At 53.9% G+C, this 15,259-nt stretch overlaps 1 protein-coding gene across 6 annotated transcripts in view; it reads right to left on the bottom strand.

Moving 5' to 3' along the window:
- The window catches only part of Syt7 (synaptotagmin 7), a 61,886-nt gene extending 47,078 nt beyond the window's left edge, over positions 1-14,808 (bottom strand). For 5 of the 6 annotated variants that reach the window (XM_029472665.1, XM_021152359.2, XM_029472668.1 and 2 more), the window contains exon 1: positions 14,464-14,616. In XM_029472665.1, coding sequence (XP_029328525.1) covers positions 14,464-14,494 — 31 coding nt within the window. In that variant the 5' untranslated portion in view covers positions 14,495-14,616. Of the gene's footprint in view, positions 1-14,463 lie in introns of all 6 variants that reach the window. The other variant, XM_021152360.2, reaches the window with a different exon arrangement.
- Positions 14,809-15,259: the final 451 nt, after the last annotated feature.

The raw sequence follows: 15,259 nt of genomic DNA, 5'->3' as shown, positions 1-15,259 counted from the left end.
CAGTGATCCAGGAACCTGCTGCTCTCCCTGCCCACCTTGTTCCCAAAGCTGATGAGCTGCCTGGGTAGCCATGAAAACGATCACATCCATCAGACAGCAGGAACCCAAGAAAGGAGGAGCTCACAGGAAGGGCCTCTCCAGCAGGAGTGTGGAGCGGGGGCAGGATCAGGGATGTGTGATGATTAAGTACAAGCCTTGACCACTAGTTACTCCTATGAATAATGCATTGTTGTGCCTTGGCCTAAATCAGCATCTTATTGTTATTAATAATACACGGCAGCACAGAGGCCTGGGTTGGAACGCTATGTTGTATCTCATTGGAGGATCTCAGAGCACTGCACAGTTCTTCAGTACTGATGACTCAACTTCACCTCCCCAGGCTATAGGCTTCGTTATGGGCCAGGAAGGGCACCTGTCCTCTCTGACTTCCTCCCACCTGAGGCTTGGAGCCACGAAGGCCACAGGAGAGAGGACTCATCCATCCTGAATTTCAAATCCTCGGCCAGGGTTTGGGGTGGGGGAGGGGAGTACACTTAATCTTTGCCAGCTCAAGGGCTCTTGAAGAAGCAACGTTACATGAAGCACCTTCCAGAGATGTTTAAGAAGGAAAGAGGTAGTTAGAGAGGGACTCCACACTGCTGGGGATCTGAATCCAGCTCTACTACGCATCAGCTGTGTGACCTTGGGCTACTCACTCACCTCTCTGTTCTCAGACTTGTCGCTAGAACTTAGAGTGTCTGAGATTCCCTAGTGTGTTATTTCACTATATTACAAGATATTGTCACAGGGTTAGTGATTTGGAAGATGAGTGACTCGGTGCTTTGGTGCTGCCCTTGGTACTGAAACAGATGTGGCCTGGATATCCCTGTCCTTGGTGCTGAACATTCCTCTGTCTCAGAACTGTGACCTCCTCTACACCGCCCCTCTGATTGTTCCTAGAGAGGAAGACTCAAGAGACTAGAACCTTTTCACAATTACAGTGCTGTAGCTTTCTCTTTGTCAGTTCCTTCCTAACCAAACCCCAGCTGGAGCCATGAGAAGACCTCCAGAACTCCTTTTCTTTAGATGGTGTGGTCCCATCGAGTCACAAGTCTCTCCGCCAATACAAAAGACCGCACCCACTTCCCTCTAGGGCAGCCTGCCACACTGCCTCCTGGTGGCAGTCTTGGAACCTGCACTCAGAGCAGGAGCACAGAAGGTCCCCAGTGGTGGTGCAGGAGCACAGGGAAGAAGCGGCAGACGGCTTGGCCCCCGCCGCCCCCTCACCGCTCCCAGGGCAATCTGGCATGCTGAGCTTGCATCATTGCCCAACATAAGCACGCTCCAACTAGTCTGTCCTTGCCTTGGTCTGGTTAGATGCCATGCTGTCCTGGTCACAATGCAGACTGAACAATGCAGATGACCAAACTGCACCAAGCAAAACTTGCTAATTCCTCCTCTAGGTGGTGGGTGGTGTTGACATGACAAACATCAACCTTTCCTCCCACTACGTGGCCAGAAAATGCCTATAATTTGCTTCCCTCGGGGCAGAGGCTCCTTACCTCACAGCCACCTGAAGGAGACGCTTCTCCCAGCCCTTCCCTAGACTAAAGTGAGGAGCTGGGTGAGGCCAGAACCACAAGACACTCCTAGTCTACAGGTGAGAGGCTCTTTATGAAGTAGCTGTGTTTGGTGACTCTGAATTGGTTGAAGTTAGCCTGGCTGCCTGGAGAAATTCCCCCAAGCACCCAAAACAAAAGGCAGGGATGGGAGCTAGGGGCACAGCTCAGTTGGTAGAGTGCTTGCTTAATATGCGCCAGGTCCTAGGTCTGGTTCCCAGCGCATCATAAATGGGGAATAATGGTTCGCACCTGTAATTTGGCATTCAGGATGTGGAGGCTGGAGGATCAGGAGACCAGTTTGGGGATACCTGAAACCCTACTTCAGAATGAACAAACAAAGCAAAGCAGATGAAACCACCATAGACAATACTGAACCACAGCTTCTCTTAATTCAGGGAAAGGAGTGAAGTCAATTTACTTTAATTACAGTAAAGCTATCTAGTACCATTCATTGAGCACTTATTATATGCTAAGCACCATACTAAGAGCTCTGCAAACATCACATCCTCTAGCCTTACAAACACTCGCAGGAGGAAGCATCACGCTCAGTCTCTTATATGTGAAGAAAGCGGGGCTTAAAGAGCTGGAGCGATCCATCCTCTGAGGTGATGCTGCTGGTGGACAAGAACCCTGTCATGGGAAGCCTGATCTTTACTCAATCAGCTATCTCCCAACATTTCAGAGGCCTCACTATCCTTTGGGTATCTGCAGGACCACCCTCCTCGTGCCCCACCCTGACCTCAGCTGAGAGCCACATGGACATGGGTGAGACAGTAACACCTTGCACTCGGCAGTATGTGTAACCTTACTAAGTGTTGTCATAGCCACTGACTAAACTCAACCTCATGACACTGAGGATGGAGGGCAGGCAGGAGTGACCTGGCTTTGACTTTACAGGGGTCAACACTAATGCTCAAATGAATGAGTAGCTTGCCTTAGGTCACATTTTTAGTCAGAACTCAGTTGATGGTGGCGAGCCTGCTAGCTCAGTGCTTTCTTCCCACTTGCTCATGGCTGGGGTCCTGGCACACAAGGCAGAAAAATCCTTGGGGGCTTCCTTTCCTAAGAGGCTTTCTGAGGCCCTGACCTGGGCTGCTTTCCCTCTCCCTGCTCCCCAGGGGCCACCAGCTGGCTCAGCTTTAAGTTGGAGTCTTGGAGTCTCATTCTAAATGTTTTTTTTTTTCTTCCAGGCAATTACCTCCTGCTAATTAGGAAGCGTGGTTGCCAGTCCCAGGGCCCTGGGCTGACCCCTTTCTCAACCCACAGGAATGAGGGTGTGTAGAGGGAGGGAGTGGCGGCACTAGTCACGAAAACGTCCTGGGTCAGGGCTGCTCAGGGTAGTGGGGGCAGTGGAGGGTCAAGTTGTTTCAAGGACAAGAAAGAAGGGAAGGGAAGATGGTAGTAGCTAGGAGCCGGCCCCTGAATGGCTGTGAGTCAGGAGACCAGAAGCCAGAAGCAGCCTAGATGTACCCATGCAGAGTAATAGAGACCTGTGCAGCTGAAGGGGCCAAGCTATCTGGAGAAACAAGCTATCTGGAGCTACAAGGAAAGGAAGAGAATGGATGAGACAAAGGAAGGAAAGAAGACGGGAAGAATCTAAAGAGCAGACACAGAGACAGACATCTCTCCCTTCTTCAGAGAGGAAAAAGAAGTCACCCCACAAAATAACCAAGATTACAAAAGAGGATGGCAGAGGGAGTCGCTGGGAGACTCCAAGAGGGAGAAGGAGAGGAGGAGGGCAGGAAAGAAAGAGAAACCACTGGAAGAAAACCCCAGAGGACTGGAAAATTGGGGAGGCTGGCTTGGAGTGGCAGCTCCCAGAGTCCCAAGAAGGGCTACCTCTACATCATTGTCCTTGAGCTTCCTCAATGTCAGTACGCAGCCAGCTGGACCTGTGCACCCTCCTACTCAGCCACAGGTGAGGGTGGGCACCACGGCAGTCCACCAGCTAGCTCCTGCCCCAGATGTTCCACATTATGGGGGACAACCAGCTGATTTTCCTCCAATGCTAACTTGTAGCTCCTTCCAGTGGGCTGAGCCAGGGGACCCTCCGGGTCACAGTAATGTGACTGGAGCAGATGGGGCTGTATGCTCCAGTCTATCTGTGTCTCAGCAGTAGGGTCAAAGCACAAAGAGGTAGTGTTTGGCCAAGGTCAAACAGAAAGTGGGCGAGGAAGTGGGGCACAGAGGACTCAAGCACTAAGTCCCCGTGGTGGACAGCAGATGAATGTAGATCTTGACTGTCAGCAAGTCAGGCCTCGATCAAATTCCTGTGGCGTGTAGTCCAAGGGAGCAAGGGTGGCCAAGGGATTGAAAGAGAAGTCAAAAAAGGAGGGTTGAGTAGGAAGGTTCTGCATGGGCAACAATGGCAGCTAGCCCTGCTGAGGACTTACAAGGCAGAGTGTGCCACTTGCTTAACATGTGATGTGTGGGCTCCCATTTGATCCCCATGACAACCCTATCCTCCTGTTATAGTGAAGAAACTGAGACTCGAAGGGCTACTTGTGAAATGGTTCCAACTTGGTGGCCAGCCAGCCATCGTGAGGCCACTAGCCAGAGACCCCTTTATTGTGGCACTATCTGAGTTCCCAATTCTGAAAATCTAGGCCCAAAATGCCAATGGGGCTGCAGTTTTTCCTGCAGCATAAAAGTGAGCAGGCTCACAAGGTCCCACATTTTAACGAGTCCCCTTTAAAGCACTGTGGCCTAGGTTCTAGTCTTAGCTCAGCCACTCACTTACTGTGTGACTTTAGAAAGATCATTTGCCTTCTTTGAGTCTTGCAGCTCTCACCTGTAACATCTAAGAGTAGGGGCCAGATAACAGTGACAGCTCATGCATGCATGGTTTACTCACTAAGGAGCCCCCTGAGGCAGAACTGAGATCTCCATTTCATAAACAGGAATGGAAGCACTGCAAGGTTAAGGTGACAAAGCGAATCAGTGCACAGCAGATCTGGGGTATGAGCCCCATTATTTGTACGTCTGTGTGTACAGGTGCCTACATGTATGGGTGGGGCACACACACACATACATACACACATACGCACACACACACACACACACACACACACACACACACACATTTGCATGTACACACGTGGAGACCAGAGAACAACCATGGGTGTTTTTCCTTAGGAGCAGTTCACCTTGGTTTTTATTTTATGTTTATTAGATCTTTGTTTTCTTTTTATTTTGTCTGGGGGACATGCAGGTTCCACAGAATGCATATGGAGGTCAGAGGACAACTTGTAGTAGCTTTTCTTTGTTTAGATCACGTGAGTCTGGGGCTGAGCACAGGCTTGGTGGCAGGTACGTTTACCCTCCTTGCTTTGCCTATTTTTTTTGTTGTTGTTGTTTTTGGAGTTTTTTCTTTTTCTTTTCTTTCTTTCTTTCTTTTTTTGAATCAGGGTCTCTCACTGGTCTAGAGCTTAATGAAGTGCCTAGGCTGGTGGTCAGCATGCCGCCTGTCTCTGCATCCCCAGTGCTAAGATTACAAGGATGTCCCACTGTGCCAGGATTTTGTTTAAAAATGTATATCTGGGGAATTGAACTCAGGTCCTCATGCTTCATGGCAAGCCCTTTACTAACTGAGCAATCTATCTAGCAATCTATCTCTCGCTAATTTTGACCTAGCGTCCCCATGCTCTGCCTGACACTGCACATTCTTGGTTGTTTCCCTGCCTGTGGCTTATCCTTCTTTACCTACCTGTTCATCTGTTCTTAATCAGTATGTACCTAGAATAGTCATGCTGGGTCACACATGCCCACACATATTCCAACACCAAGATGAGGCCAACTCTAGTATGCATTTATGCATATGCATACACACACACACACACACACACACACACACACACACACACACACACACCCCTCTCTGGGTTCTGGTTGGTTTGTGGAGACCTCGTGCCATGCTGCACTGCATAGCCACGTGGTAGTGACGTGGGCCACCACACCCTCTCTCCTCTGCTTCCCTCTAGTGCCTGGGTGGCTGGCTCACCACGTCACACACCTGCTGGCACCCCCATCCCCACTGCCTTCCTCACGCCTCTCCTCTAACAGAAGCAGGCACCTTCTCCAGGAAGGAAGCAGGCTCAGGCACAGCCTGGCTCCCACAGCCTCAAGATGCCAGCCAACTCGGGGGTGGAAAGGGAGAGAAAGAGGCATCAGCATGAGGTTCTGGGGGCCTTTGGGTCTATGGTTCCTACCAAGGACCAAGCCTTCCCTCGGTTCTAGCTGTCATAACTCAGCTCTCACAACCCTAGGGATGCCAGCCCCACCTTAGTCATTTCCACAAATAAGACAGATGGGGGACATGGGAACAGAGGGTCTAGCCCTCACTCCCAAGCAGGACTATGGTACCACCAGGGCTCTCTGGCTGAGTTTTAACTGCACCCCTCCACCCCATCCCTGGTCCCTACGCTCTCTCCTCCCCCTGCCCAAACATCTCAGAGTTCTGGGTATTTTTAGGCCTCAGCTGACAGGCTGTGAAATCACTCCCTTCGCACCTCCCCAACCAGGCGGGGGCTGGAGAGGGAGGAATGAGGTTGGGGAGGGCCACACAGACAATTCATTGGGCTCCTCCCAAGCTGGCAGGTGCCAAGCAGGGTGTGAGGGGCTCCTCCTCTTTTCCCCAGATCTTCTGGCAAGAAGATCTTTCCACATTGCCTGGAGAAGAATGGAAAAGAAAGGATCTCTACTCCATTCAGGGGCAGGAGAATAAAGGGTTTATAGGGACAGCCCTAAGCACTAAGGAAGATGCTGGGGATACCCTCTGAGTCCGGCTCTGCAGCCAAACCAACTCTAAGCACTCCCTTCTAAGAGATGGGCTGAGAGACAGGCTGGCCGGGATCCTAGTAGGATAAGGGAAGTGTTAGGCAGCGTATCTCAGTGGTTACCACTCAGCCTATGGAGTAAGAATGACTCAAATTCTTTATCCTGCTTTGTAGGATGGCCCAGCCAAGATCCTCTAGCTTTCTGGTCATCAGCTTCCTCACCTATACAACCTACGCTAGCTGTGAAGTTTAGATTAAAAAGCAAGGTGGTACGCACACACACACACACACACACACACACTCCCTCATGCATATATATGTATGCACACACACTCAAATGTATGTATGCGCATATGGACTCAAATGCCAACATGTGTGTATGCTACCAAAATCTCAGTGTAAGTCTATTTGCCCTGGGATGTCTGCACCCAAGGGAAATAAGAAGATATATTTATACCCTGCTGGAAATGGACCCCTGTGCTTGGGCATGGGAAAGGGGGAGGGGTGCCCTGCTTAGCTGTCATGGAGACAGTTTAGTGCTGTTGGGACTCTGGAGCCCAGATCTGGAGGCTTGAGTGACTTTTGTGGTCCTGTTATGGCCTGTCCCTGATACCCAAAACGGGCATGGGATGCAGACCAATCAATAGGAATATCACCTATGTCTCTGGGGCCCTGTAACTACTACTCCCCTTGGCTCCCCATCCATCTCTGAAAGATGTTTTTTTTTTTGTCTAATGACCCCAGTGCTAGAACACCTTTTCAGGGTCTTTACTGATGCCCATCCAGACTGGCTGGCATCTAAATGCCCACACCCACAGGTTTGCTAAGGTCAGAGCCCGAGTAACCTGGCTTTGGGCTTGACCATGTTTAGGTGAGAGAATGTGGCAGAAGGACAGAGACAGAGATGGGCAGGTATGTCTCCTGGTGAGACCCATCCCTCACACTACCACACTGATGCAGTTCTTTACAGACATCTGTTCAAAGGGCTTCCATTACCTTAAAAAAAAAACCAAAAGTGGGGATGTGATTTGGTAGAATTTTTGCCTGCCATGAATCCCCAGCACTTCAAAATCTAGATGTGGTGGTATAAACCTACAATCCCAGCACTTGGGAGGCAGAGAGGTAGGAAAACTAGACGTCCAAGGTCCTCTCGGGCTATGGTAGAAATTCCAGGCCAGTCTGGAATACATGAGACTCAGTTGCTCCCTGGGTCAATAGCCCAGGCCTAATTTATCTTCCCAAGCCTTACTCCAGGCTACTACATTCCTTAGGGTCTCCCTTCCAGCCATGTTTGGGCACTGGTCACTGCCGCCTCAACTGGCCAAGCCCTCTCAGGTTCCTGTGCCTTTGCACCTTGCCAAATGCCTGACCTATGCTTCTTCCTACAGCAAGCTCTTATTTGGTCTTCAAGATCCAAAGCGCTGTACCCAAAGCTCTTGGATCCTGATGCACGCCTAGAATCCCAAACTGACTTCTAATTCCAAGTCCTCGCCAGGGTATGCTGATGACGGATATGTAATACGTTTAGAAGAGTGCGTGTCACACAGCGAGCACTCCGCAAATCCGTGCTACATTGACAGCTATTCCCCATGGCCTCAGTGAAATCCTTCCCAACTCTTGCACTAAGGCAGTAGCATGCTTGGCCTTCCCGGAGCTTCCAGAACCCCCGTCCCACACATCAATCTCTCAGTACGGGGTAATGTTGATAACAGCTGCCCTTCCGCATCAAGAGTGTTTACTACGTGCGAAGCTCTGAGATGACTGCTCTTCTTGCCTCATCTCTCCTCATCCTCCAGTCACCCAAGAAAGAAAGAATCATCATTATGCCCATTTCACAGAGGAGGAAACTGAGACGGCAGAGGAAAAATGAGACAGCAGCAACTACCTCGGCAGGAATGCACCTAGACAGCAGATAGGCCTAGGGCCCTGGTTTAAGCAAGTCATCCCTAGTGGCGTACACATAAGGCACCTAGCATATACTAAAGTACTCCACAAACAAGACATACTGCTATAGTGCTTCTGCTACTATTAGTGGTGGGAAGGTGTTGGGAGAGCCGAGAAGGAATCCTTAAGCAACATTACACCCTACTCCACTCTGGGAGGAAGAAACCAGAGGCTCAGAGGGGTCCTGGGTCTGCTACATGTGGGGTCAGGGGTTATAAGGTGGTAGACAGGGAACGCTAATATCACTGGACCTAGAGACCCCAGCGGATGCTTTGATGAGCAACTCCTCTAGGGGGCTCTGGTGTACTCAGATTGGGCAAGCAGGACAGGGCCTGCTTTGGGCTGGCCAAGCCAGCCACAGCTCTCTGGCCCTGCTGACACTATCCCGTAGTAATGAGACGGATCCAATTTGTATCCAGAGCCCCACGGGGAGCAGCTGCCGCGGCAGGGTTTGAAGTAATTTAATTGGACACATTAGCCACAGAGCTCTCTCCTCTACTCCCCTGTTTGGGGCTTCATGCAGACACCCCTTTCACACTTACCCAGCCCTGGGAGGGTGTAGGCATACACACCATCAACCAGTTAGGCCAGACTCATTGGCACCCCTCTTCTCTTTTTTCTGGGGTTCCTGGAGGCACAAGAACCAGAGGCCCCTTTTTGCTGATGCAAACCATAGCTCTGGAAGCCTCCTGAAGCTGGGACTCAGACCCTCCCTCCTGCCTCCTCCAGTGGGAAGAACAGGGTCACCCCTTTCTCTCCACTGAGCAGCCCCAGAGGCCCTCATTCTCCCGAACTCCAAGGACACTGAAGGAGCAGGGCCAGCAGCACAAGCCTGCTCTGACAACACCTTGGTTCTGTCACTATCAGGGTAACTATTGATACAGGGGACAGTCCTTCTCTTGGGGCCTGGGGGAGGGGTGCAAACACACATGCACAGAATCAGTCACCAAAACACAGATGACTTCAGTTTAACCCAGCTATATGCATACACAACATACACCACACAGACACACATACCACATACACACCACACATCAGACACAGACACAGACACACACACACACACACACACACACACACACACACACACACCACACACACAGACACACACACATACATACCAGACACACACCACACACACACACACACACTCAGCATCATGGTAATCTTGTCTCTGTATACAGAATACCCTCACAACCCATCCCATGTTCACATTCATGCCTGCTTACAACCAGGTGAAGCCCTGATCTCTGAAGATGGAAGCCAAGTTGACAGGTTGAGGGTATGGTAGGGGGTAGGCAGGATCCCTAGAGAGTCCCCACCCTGTCAGGCTGAGTACAGGGCCGGGGGGAGGGGCCCTCCCGGGAGCTTTCCATTACTGCTACCTATGCACCTCAATGCACCTTGCTATGAATACACTCATTAGCTGCTGTTTACAGCGGGCAGGGCACTCGGCACAGGAGCGCAGCTATTACGGCCAGCCAGCTGCCTCCCGCACACGCACGCACGTAGGTACACACACAGCCACCAAGCTTCTGCTAGCACCCCAGCTTCCCCTCCCCCCTCGCTGGAGCCCCACATGTTCTCTCACGTGGATATACCAATTCCCCAAACATCCCAGCCCACCATATAACTCAGTTGCAGGCCCAACCACCCCAGGTGACATACCTTTCCCTAGGGCCCCTTCCAGGTAGAAGCTGCCCAGCCTTCCCGAGCAGCTGCTGAGCCAGCCCACCTTCCTATCAAGGGTTGGGAATGCAGGCATAGATGCTGGGCGCTCTCCAGTCCCTTCCACAGGTCTCATTCTGTCTGCCAACTCTGCTCCAACCCTTGGGGAATTCTGCTGGGTGAGACAAAGTCTGGCCCTCCAGAGGCAAGTTGGACAAAGCCCAGCAGGGCTACCCCCTGCTGCCTGGAGGTCAGCACCTCCATGTCCATGGAACTGGCACGATTCGCTTGGCACCACTGGCTGGGGTTCCCTGGCAAGGGAGAAGGGTACCCAGGCTTAGCCTGGCACAGACTGGCTCCGGCACCTGGCCAGAGCAGTGACCGCCCTGATGGAGAAAGCTGACCTCATTGACCGTGAGTGCCACCTGTGGGCACTGACCATGGAATGGGGACACAGAGATGTCTGTGCCCACCTGGGATATCTCAGTGTCTCTGAGAGGCCATGGAGCCAGCTCCTCCTCCTCCACCCAGGACTGAGCCTCCCAGCCAGCGCAGGCCCCCTCACCAGCTATTCCCCTGTTGTTCTAGGCCTGATTCCCCTGGGGGAAGCAGTTATTGAAAACGGTCCATCAGATTCAATAAGGATTCAAAGTCCCTGGGAGAATAGGTGGTGGGTGGAGAGTGGGGGTGGGTGGGAGGGGACCACACGCTCCTCCTCTGTCCTTTCCCATGACATGTTTCAACATCTGGGCTGGAGGGCCCTTGCTCTGTTGCCCTTGGAGTCTGTGGGTCAGCTAGGGCCAGGACCGGCTGACCAAAGACTTCCCTTTGTTTACTTGATGCCCACCTGTTCCTCTGCCTTTTAGCCTTCCCCATAACCCCTACCACCTACCATAAGCTGGCCCATCACCATGATCCGACCTTCTGTAGCATCCTACCATCAAAGAAGGTCTTCAGGGCCATCTCTTTTCTCAACCCTTGGGTCCTTAAACACATAGCCTGATGGCCAAGCTGTCTCTAAAGGGCCATGGAACACCACAGAGCAGTCGGTGATAGCCCTGTCTCCACAGCAACTCTACAGCTTAGAGGGGCCCCTATATCCCAACCCAGTGTTAGACCTGCTCAGCCTCAAACCCTGCCATACCTGTAGGGAGAACCACATGCTCTGATGTTCTAACCTCTGCGCCAAGCCCAGGACACAGGCATTACAGCAAATGAGGCCCGGTCAGGTGGGGTCAGCTAGGGGAGGACTGTCCTTTGGAGAGCAGTTGTCAGGGAAATTGTGGGACAGTCTGGCTTTGTTGGATTTCCACACCCAGCCTTAGCCCTGGTCCCATCCATGGGCCTTATACCATAAACTTAATCTGTTCTTTCATCCCTAACTCCAGCTTCACACCAACCCCTTCATTAGACTCTGCCCTTAACTGTGCCCAGGGAGTTGATAGTTGGTTTAGACAGTAATTACCTTGCCATGTCAAGGACGCGCATGTGTGTGTGTGTGTGTGTGTGTGTGTGTCCCCTTCACCCCTAGTGGATGACCTGCCTGACAGAGTGTCTGCAGGGGACAGAATCCACTAACAGGTGGGACAAATAAAGGCTTCAGGCACTGCTGTCCAGTGGGACTAACAAAGTCCCAGAAGCCTGGTAACTGAGTAGGAAGCCCTGGGGACCTGACCTCTCTCTCCCAGCCCTTCTCTTTGGCCTTGCTCACTAGCTCACTGCAAGGTCACCTCTCCCTCCCTCCTCCTTCCCACTGCTGTCCTGCCTGTCCTGCCTGCCCACTGCAACGCTGACCCCTGCAGGCCTGCTGAGGCCCTGCCCAGCCTGGGACAGGCAGTCAGAAAGACTAAAGGAGGCAGGCCAGGCCAGCGTTGGGATGCAGAAGATGAAGGTTGGGAGGGAGAGGATAGAGGAGGCTGCAGGTAGAGGGTGGGGGGCTGGGCAGCCTGGAGCAGTAGCTCATGGGTGTATATGGGAAAGACCAGGTCTGCATTCTCCACCTGGCTCCTGACTTCTGTTCTCTTCCACCACCTCTTCTTTATAATAACAGGAGTAACAACGCCTAGGGGCCAGGGATCAGGTGGAGAGAGAATAGCAGCTGTCAGGTAAAGTCTTGGTCTTAGGATGAGCCCAATGGGGACCTGCAGAGGGAGTGAGGGGAGAGAGAGAGCGAGCCCTCTGGCACTGGTTCAGGGCATGAGGAGCAGAAGAGGATATCTTTTTTTTTTCCTTTTTTTCCTTTTTTGTAATGAAGCAACAATGGGCCACAGGTGTTCCTGAGAAGGGTAGATGAAGAGATCAGGCTGTAAGAGGTACTGGTTCCTGTGGGACCAGAGGGGAGATGAGGGACTGGTCTGAGTCTCACTGGGAATTAATCTGCATATCTCACTCCTACCTGGTGGCAGGCAAAAGGGAGGGGGACATAGGGACAGCAGAGTCTGGGAGACCTTGAGTAAGTTGCTAGGAATGGAATTCTGACATGGAACTACAGGGATTCTAAGGAGTGGATGGTGATACTAAGGGGCACAGAAGGCCCCAGAGATGCCAGAGGATCGGGATTCAAACATACCCTCCCCGATCCAACCTATTTTTGGTTCCACCAGTCCAATGCCCACACCAGAGAGAAAAAAAAACCTCACCAGCTTCCTTCACAGTCAGAAACACTCTCACCACAGGCATGGGTGGGCCCTGCAGTTTCAAGGGACAAGATGGGCAAGCAGGAAAGGGAAGGTCCAGGGGCTGAAAGCCTGTCAGAAGCAGCTACGGAATCCAGGCCCTTTGCCCGAAAGATGCTGAGCACATCAAGTTGGTCTCTGTGGAGACGGCAGAGGTGCTTGGAGGAGTGGTACATCATGATGCCAAAGTATTAGAAGGAGAGCAGTGGGTGGGTGAGGGCATGGCCCAGGGCCTGTGACCTAATCGCAATGGAGACCATCCCCACTGCACACCCCCCACTCCTGAGCTGGGCTTTGAACTCAACTAACAAGAACGAAGCAAGCAAGAGGATGCCCCTACCTCTCCCTGGGGAGAAATGTCAGGCTAGGTGGTCTGTTCAGATAGATGATGAAAAGGCCCCTCAAAGGTAATGGCCCTTCAGCCCACACCTAGAGGACATTTAGAGAAGGGCGTGAAGCTCCAGAGAAGACTGAGTCTCAGAGCCCAGTGCTGACTGAATACAGTGTCTGGCCCCCAGGAGGTCAACCTCAGTGGACTTGGACTGCCCCTGGGAAGAAGACAGCAAGTGTGGATTGGGCATAAATGGGCAAAGCCAGTGTCCAACAGCTTCCTGTGCAGAGCTTCAAGGACTTGAGTCCCCTACTGTGGAGGGTTTCGGCTTGGCCTTCTTCACAGCACCTGCCTCCCCCAGAGACCCTTGTAGGGGGAACCCAGAGAGTCTTGTAGAAGTAGGTCTTAGGCTGGAGCTTTTAGCCTTGGAGAGCAGCCCAGAAACAGACCCCGGAGGGCAGGAGGCGTGAACTAGCAGGAGTGGGGGTAGGGGGGTCCTGCTGGGTCTAGAGAAGTATCCCAGGTGGGAGCTGGAACTGAGCCTGGACAGGAGCTGAAGGAGACCTGTCTACAGGTGGGCACTGCGTGGGGGAGGCGGCAGGAGCCAAGGAGGAAATGGCAGAGCAATCTCCAGAGGAAGAAGGAGAGATTCCTGGCTTAGGCTCCAAGGATGCTAGATGGATGCTAAGCCAACAGTGGGCTCCCAAGCCACTCCCTTTCAGAAAGGCAAAGGGGTGCGGCCCCCTTCCCCCTTTCCCTGGTAGGACTGGAGTGAGTTTGGTATTCTTTGCGTCCCCCCTCCCCAAGCTTAGGAGAACACTGCCCGCCGCCCCCATTGTCATCCACTGCTGCGCTTCCTCTTCAGGTACCCCTGCCTCCCCCTTCACCGCTCCTGCGGTTCCCCACCTCCCAGAAGCCTCTATCCCCCGCCGCTGCACCAGATTCCCACTTGCCCCCTGGAGCCCTCTCAATTCACAGTTGGCACCGCAGATGACACTCCGCTCCTCTGTGCCCACATCTTGGCCCAAAGCTGCCAGGATCTTCTTTGCCCTGAGGTCCCCCAACACTGACATCCCCGGGGCACTGGTGCTGGGGAGCAGGGGGTACCTCTGAGGGCACTGCCCGGCTCCCACGGGGACAGCAGCTCCTCGCTCCGCCACACACGTTGTCCTTGGGCTGCTGGGGGTGGGGGGGAGGTCTTTGTGGGGACACTGCGAAGTCGGCCCCGGGCATCCAGCCTACCAATGTCCCGACTGCGGGGTTTGAATAAGAGTCTCTGCCACTAGAACCCACGCCCCCGGGGCACGGATGACCCTGGTAGAAAGGGATGCAATTCGTGCGGCTCCAGCCGACAGCAGCCCCAAGCTGGGGCTCCGAGACGGCGCCCAGGCGCTGCAGCCGTCCTACCCGCCGGTGCGGGGCGCCCCAGCCCGTGCGGGGTGCCCCAGCCCTCGCGGGGCCGCGCTTACCTGGGCTGGCTGCCTCCGGGTCCCGGTACATGGTCCCCTTCGTCGCCGGCTCCCTCCGGGCTCCTCAGAGCCGCCTGCGGCCGCGCGCTTCTCTGCCGCCGCTGCAGGGCATGGGGCCGGGCGACCCCCGGGGGCGGGTCCGAGGGCGGGGGCCGCGCGGGCTGCACGGAGCCGCGGAGCCGGGGAGCGGGGGCCGCCCGCCAGCCCTCCGGGCCGCCCGCGGAGCACGCTGCCGCCGCCGCCGAGCCGCGCGGAGCCTCCTCCCTCTGGCCTGCGCGCCGCGTGTGCGCGCCGGAGCGTGTGTGAGTGTGTACGAGGCGGTGTGTGTGTGTGTGTGTATGTGTGTGTATGTATGTGTGTGCGTGCGTGTGTGAGTGAGTGTGTGTGTATGTGTGTGTGTATGTGTGTGTGTGTGTGTGAGAGAGAGAGAGAGAGAGCGAGAGAGTGTGTGCGCGCCCGGGGCACCGCCGGCGCCGCCCGCCCGCCGTGGAGCGCCACGGCCACTGCCGCTGCTGCGCCCACTGTCGGCCGCGCGCTGCACTGCAGCCCTAGACTGGCCGCCGCCGCCCGGAGCCGCCCCGAGGGCACGGCCGCCGCCCCGCGCACCCTAGGCGCTCACTGGGCCCCGCCTGGAAGGACGGCGGAGCTCCACCGCTATGCTCGTCTAGTTTACGGAAGACGTGATCCATTCGGCCCGTGCACCACGGGTGGCGGTGGTGTCGCACGCCACAGGGTCGCCCAGCTGGCCACCTCCTCCGATGTGCCCTCTGACTCCGCTCCGAAAGGCGTGGAGATC

Source organism: Mus caroli, chromosome 19, assembly GCF_900094665.2.
Source record: "Mus caroli chromosome 19, CAROLI_EIJ_v1.1, whole genome shotgun sequence".
Classification (NCBI taxonomy): domain Eukaryota; kingdom Metazoa; phylum Chordata; class Mammalia; order Rodentia; family Muridae; genus Mus; species Mus caroli.
Note: the sequence above shows the minus strand (reverse complement) of the source record. Positions and strands in the feature narration are given on the sequence as shown.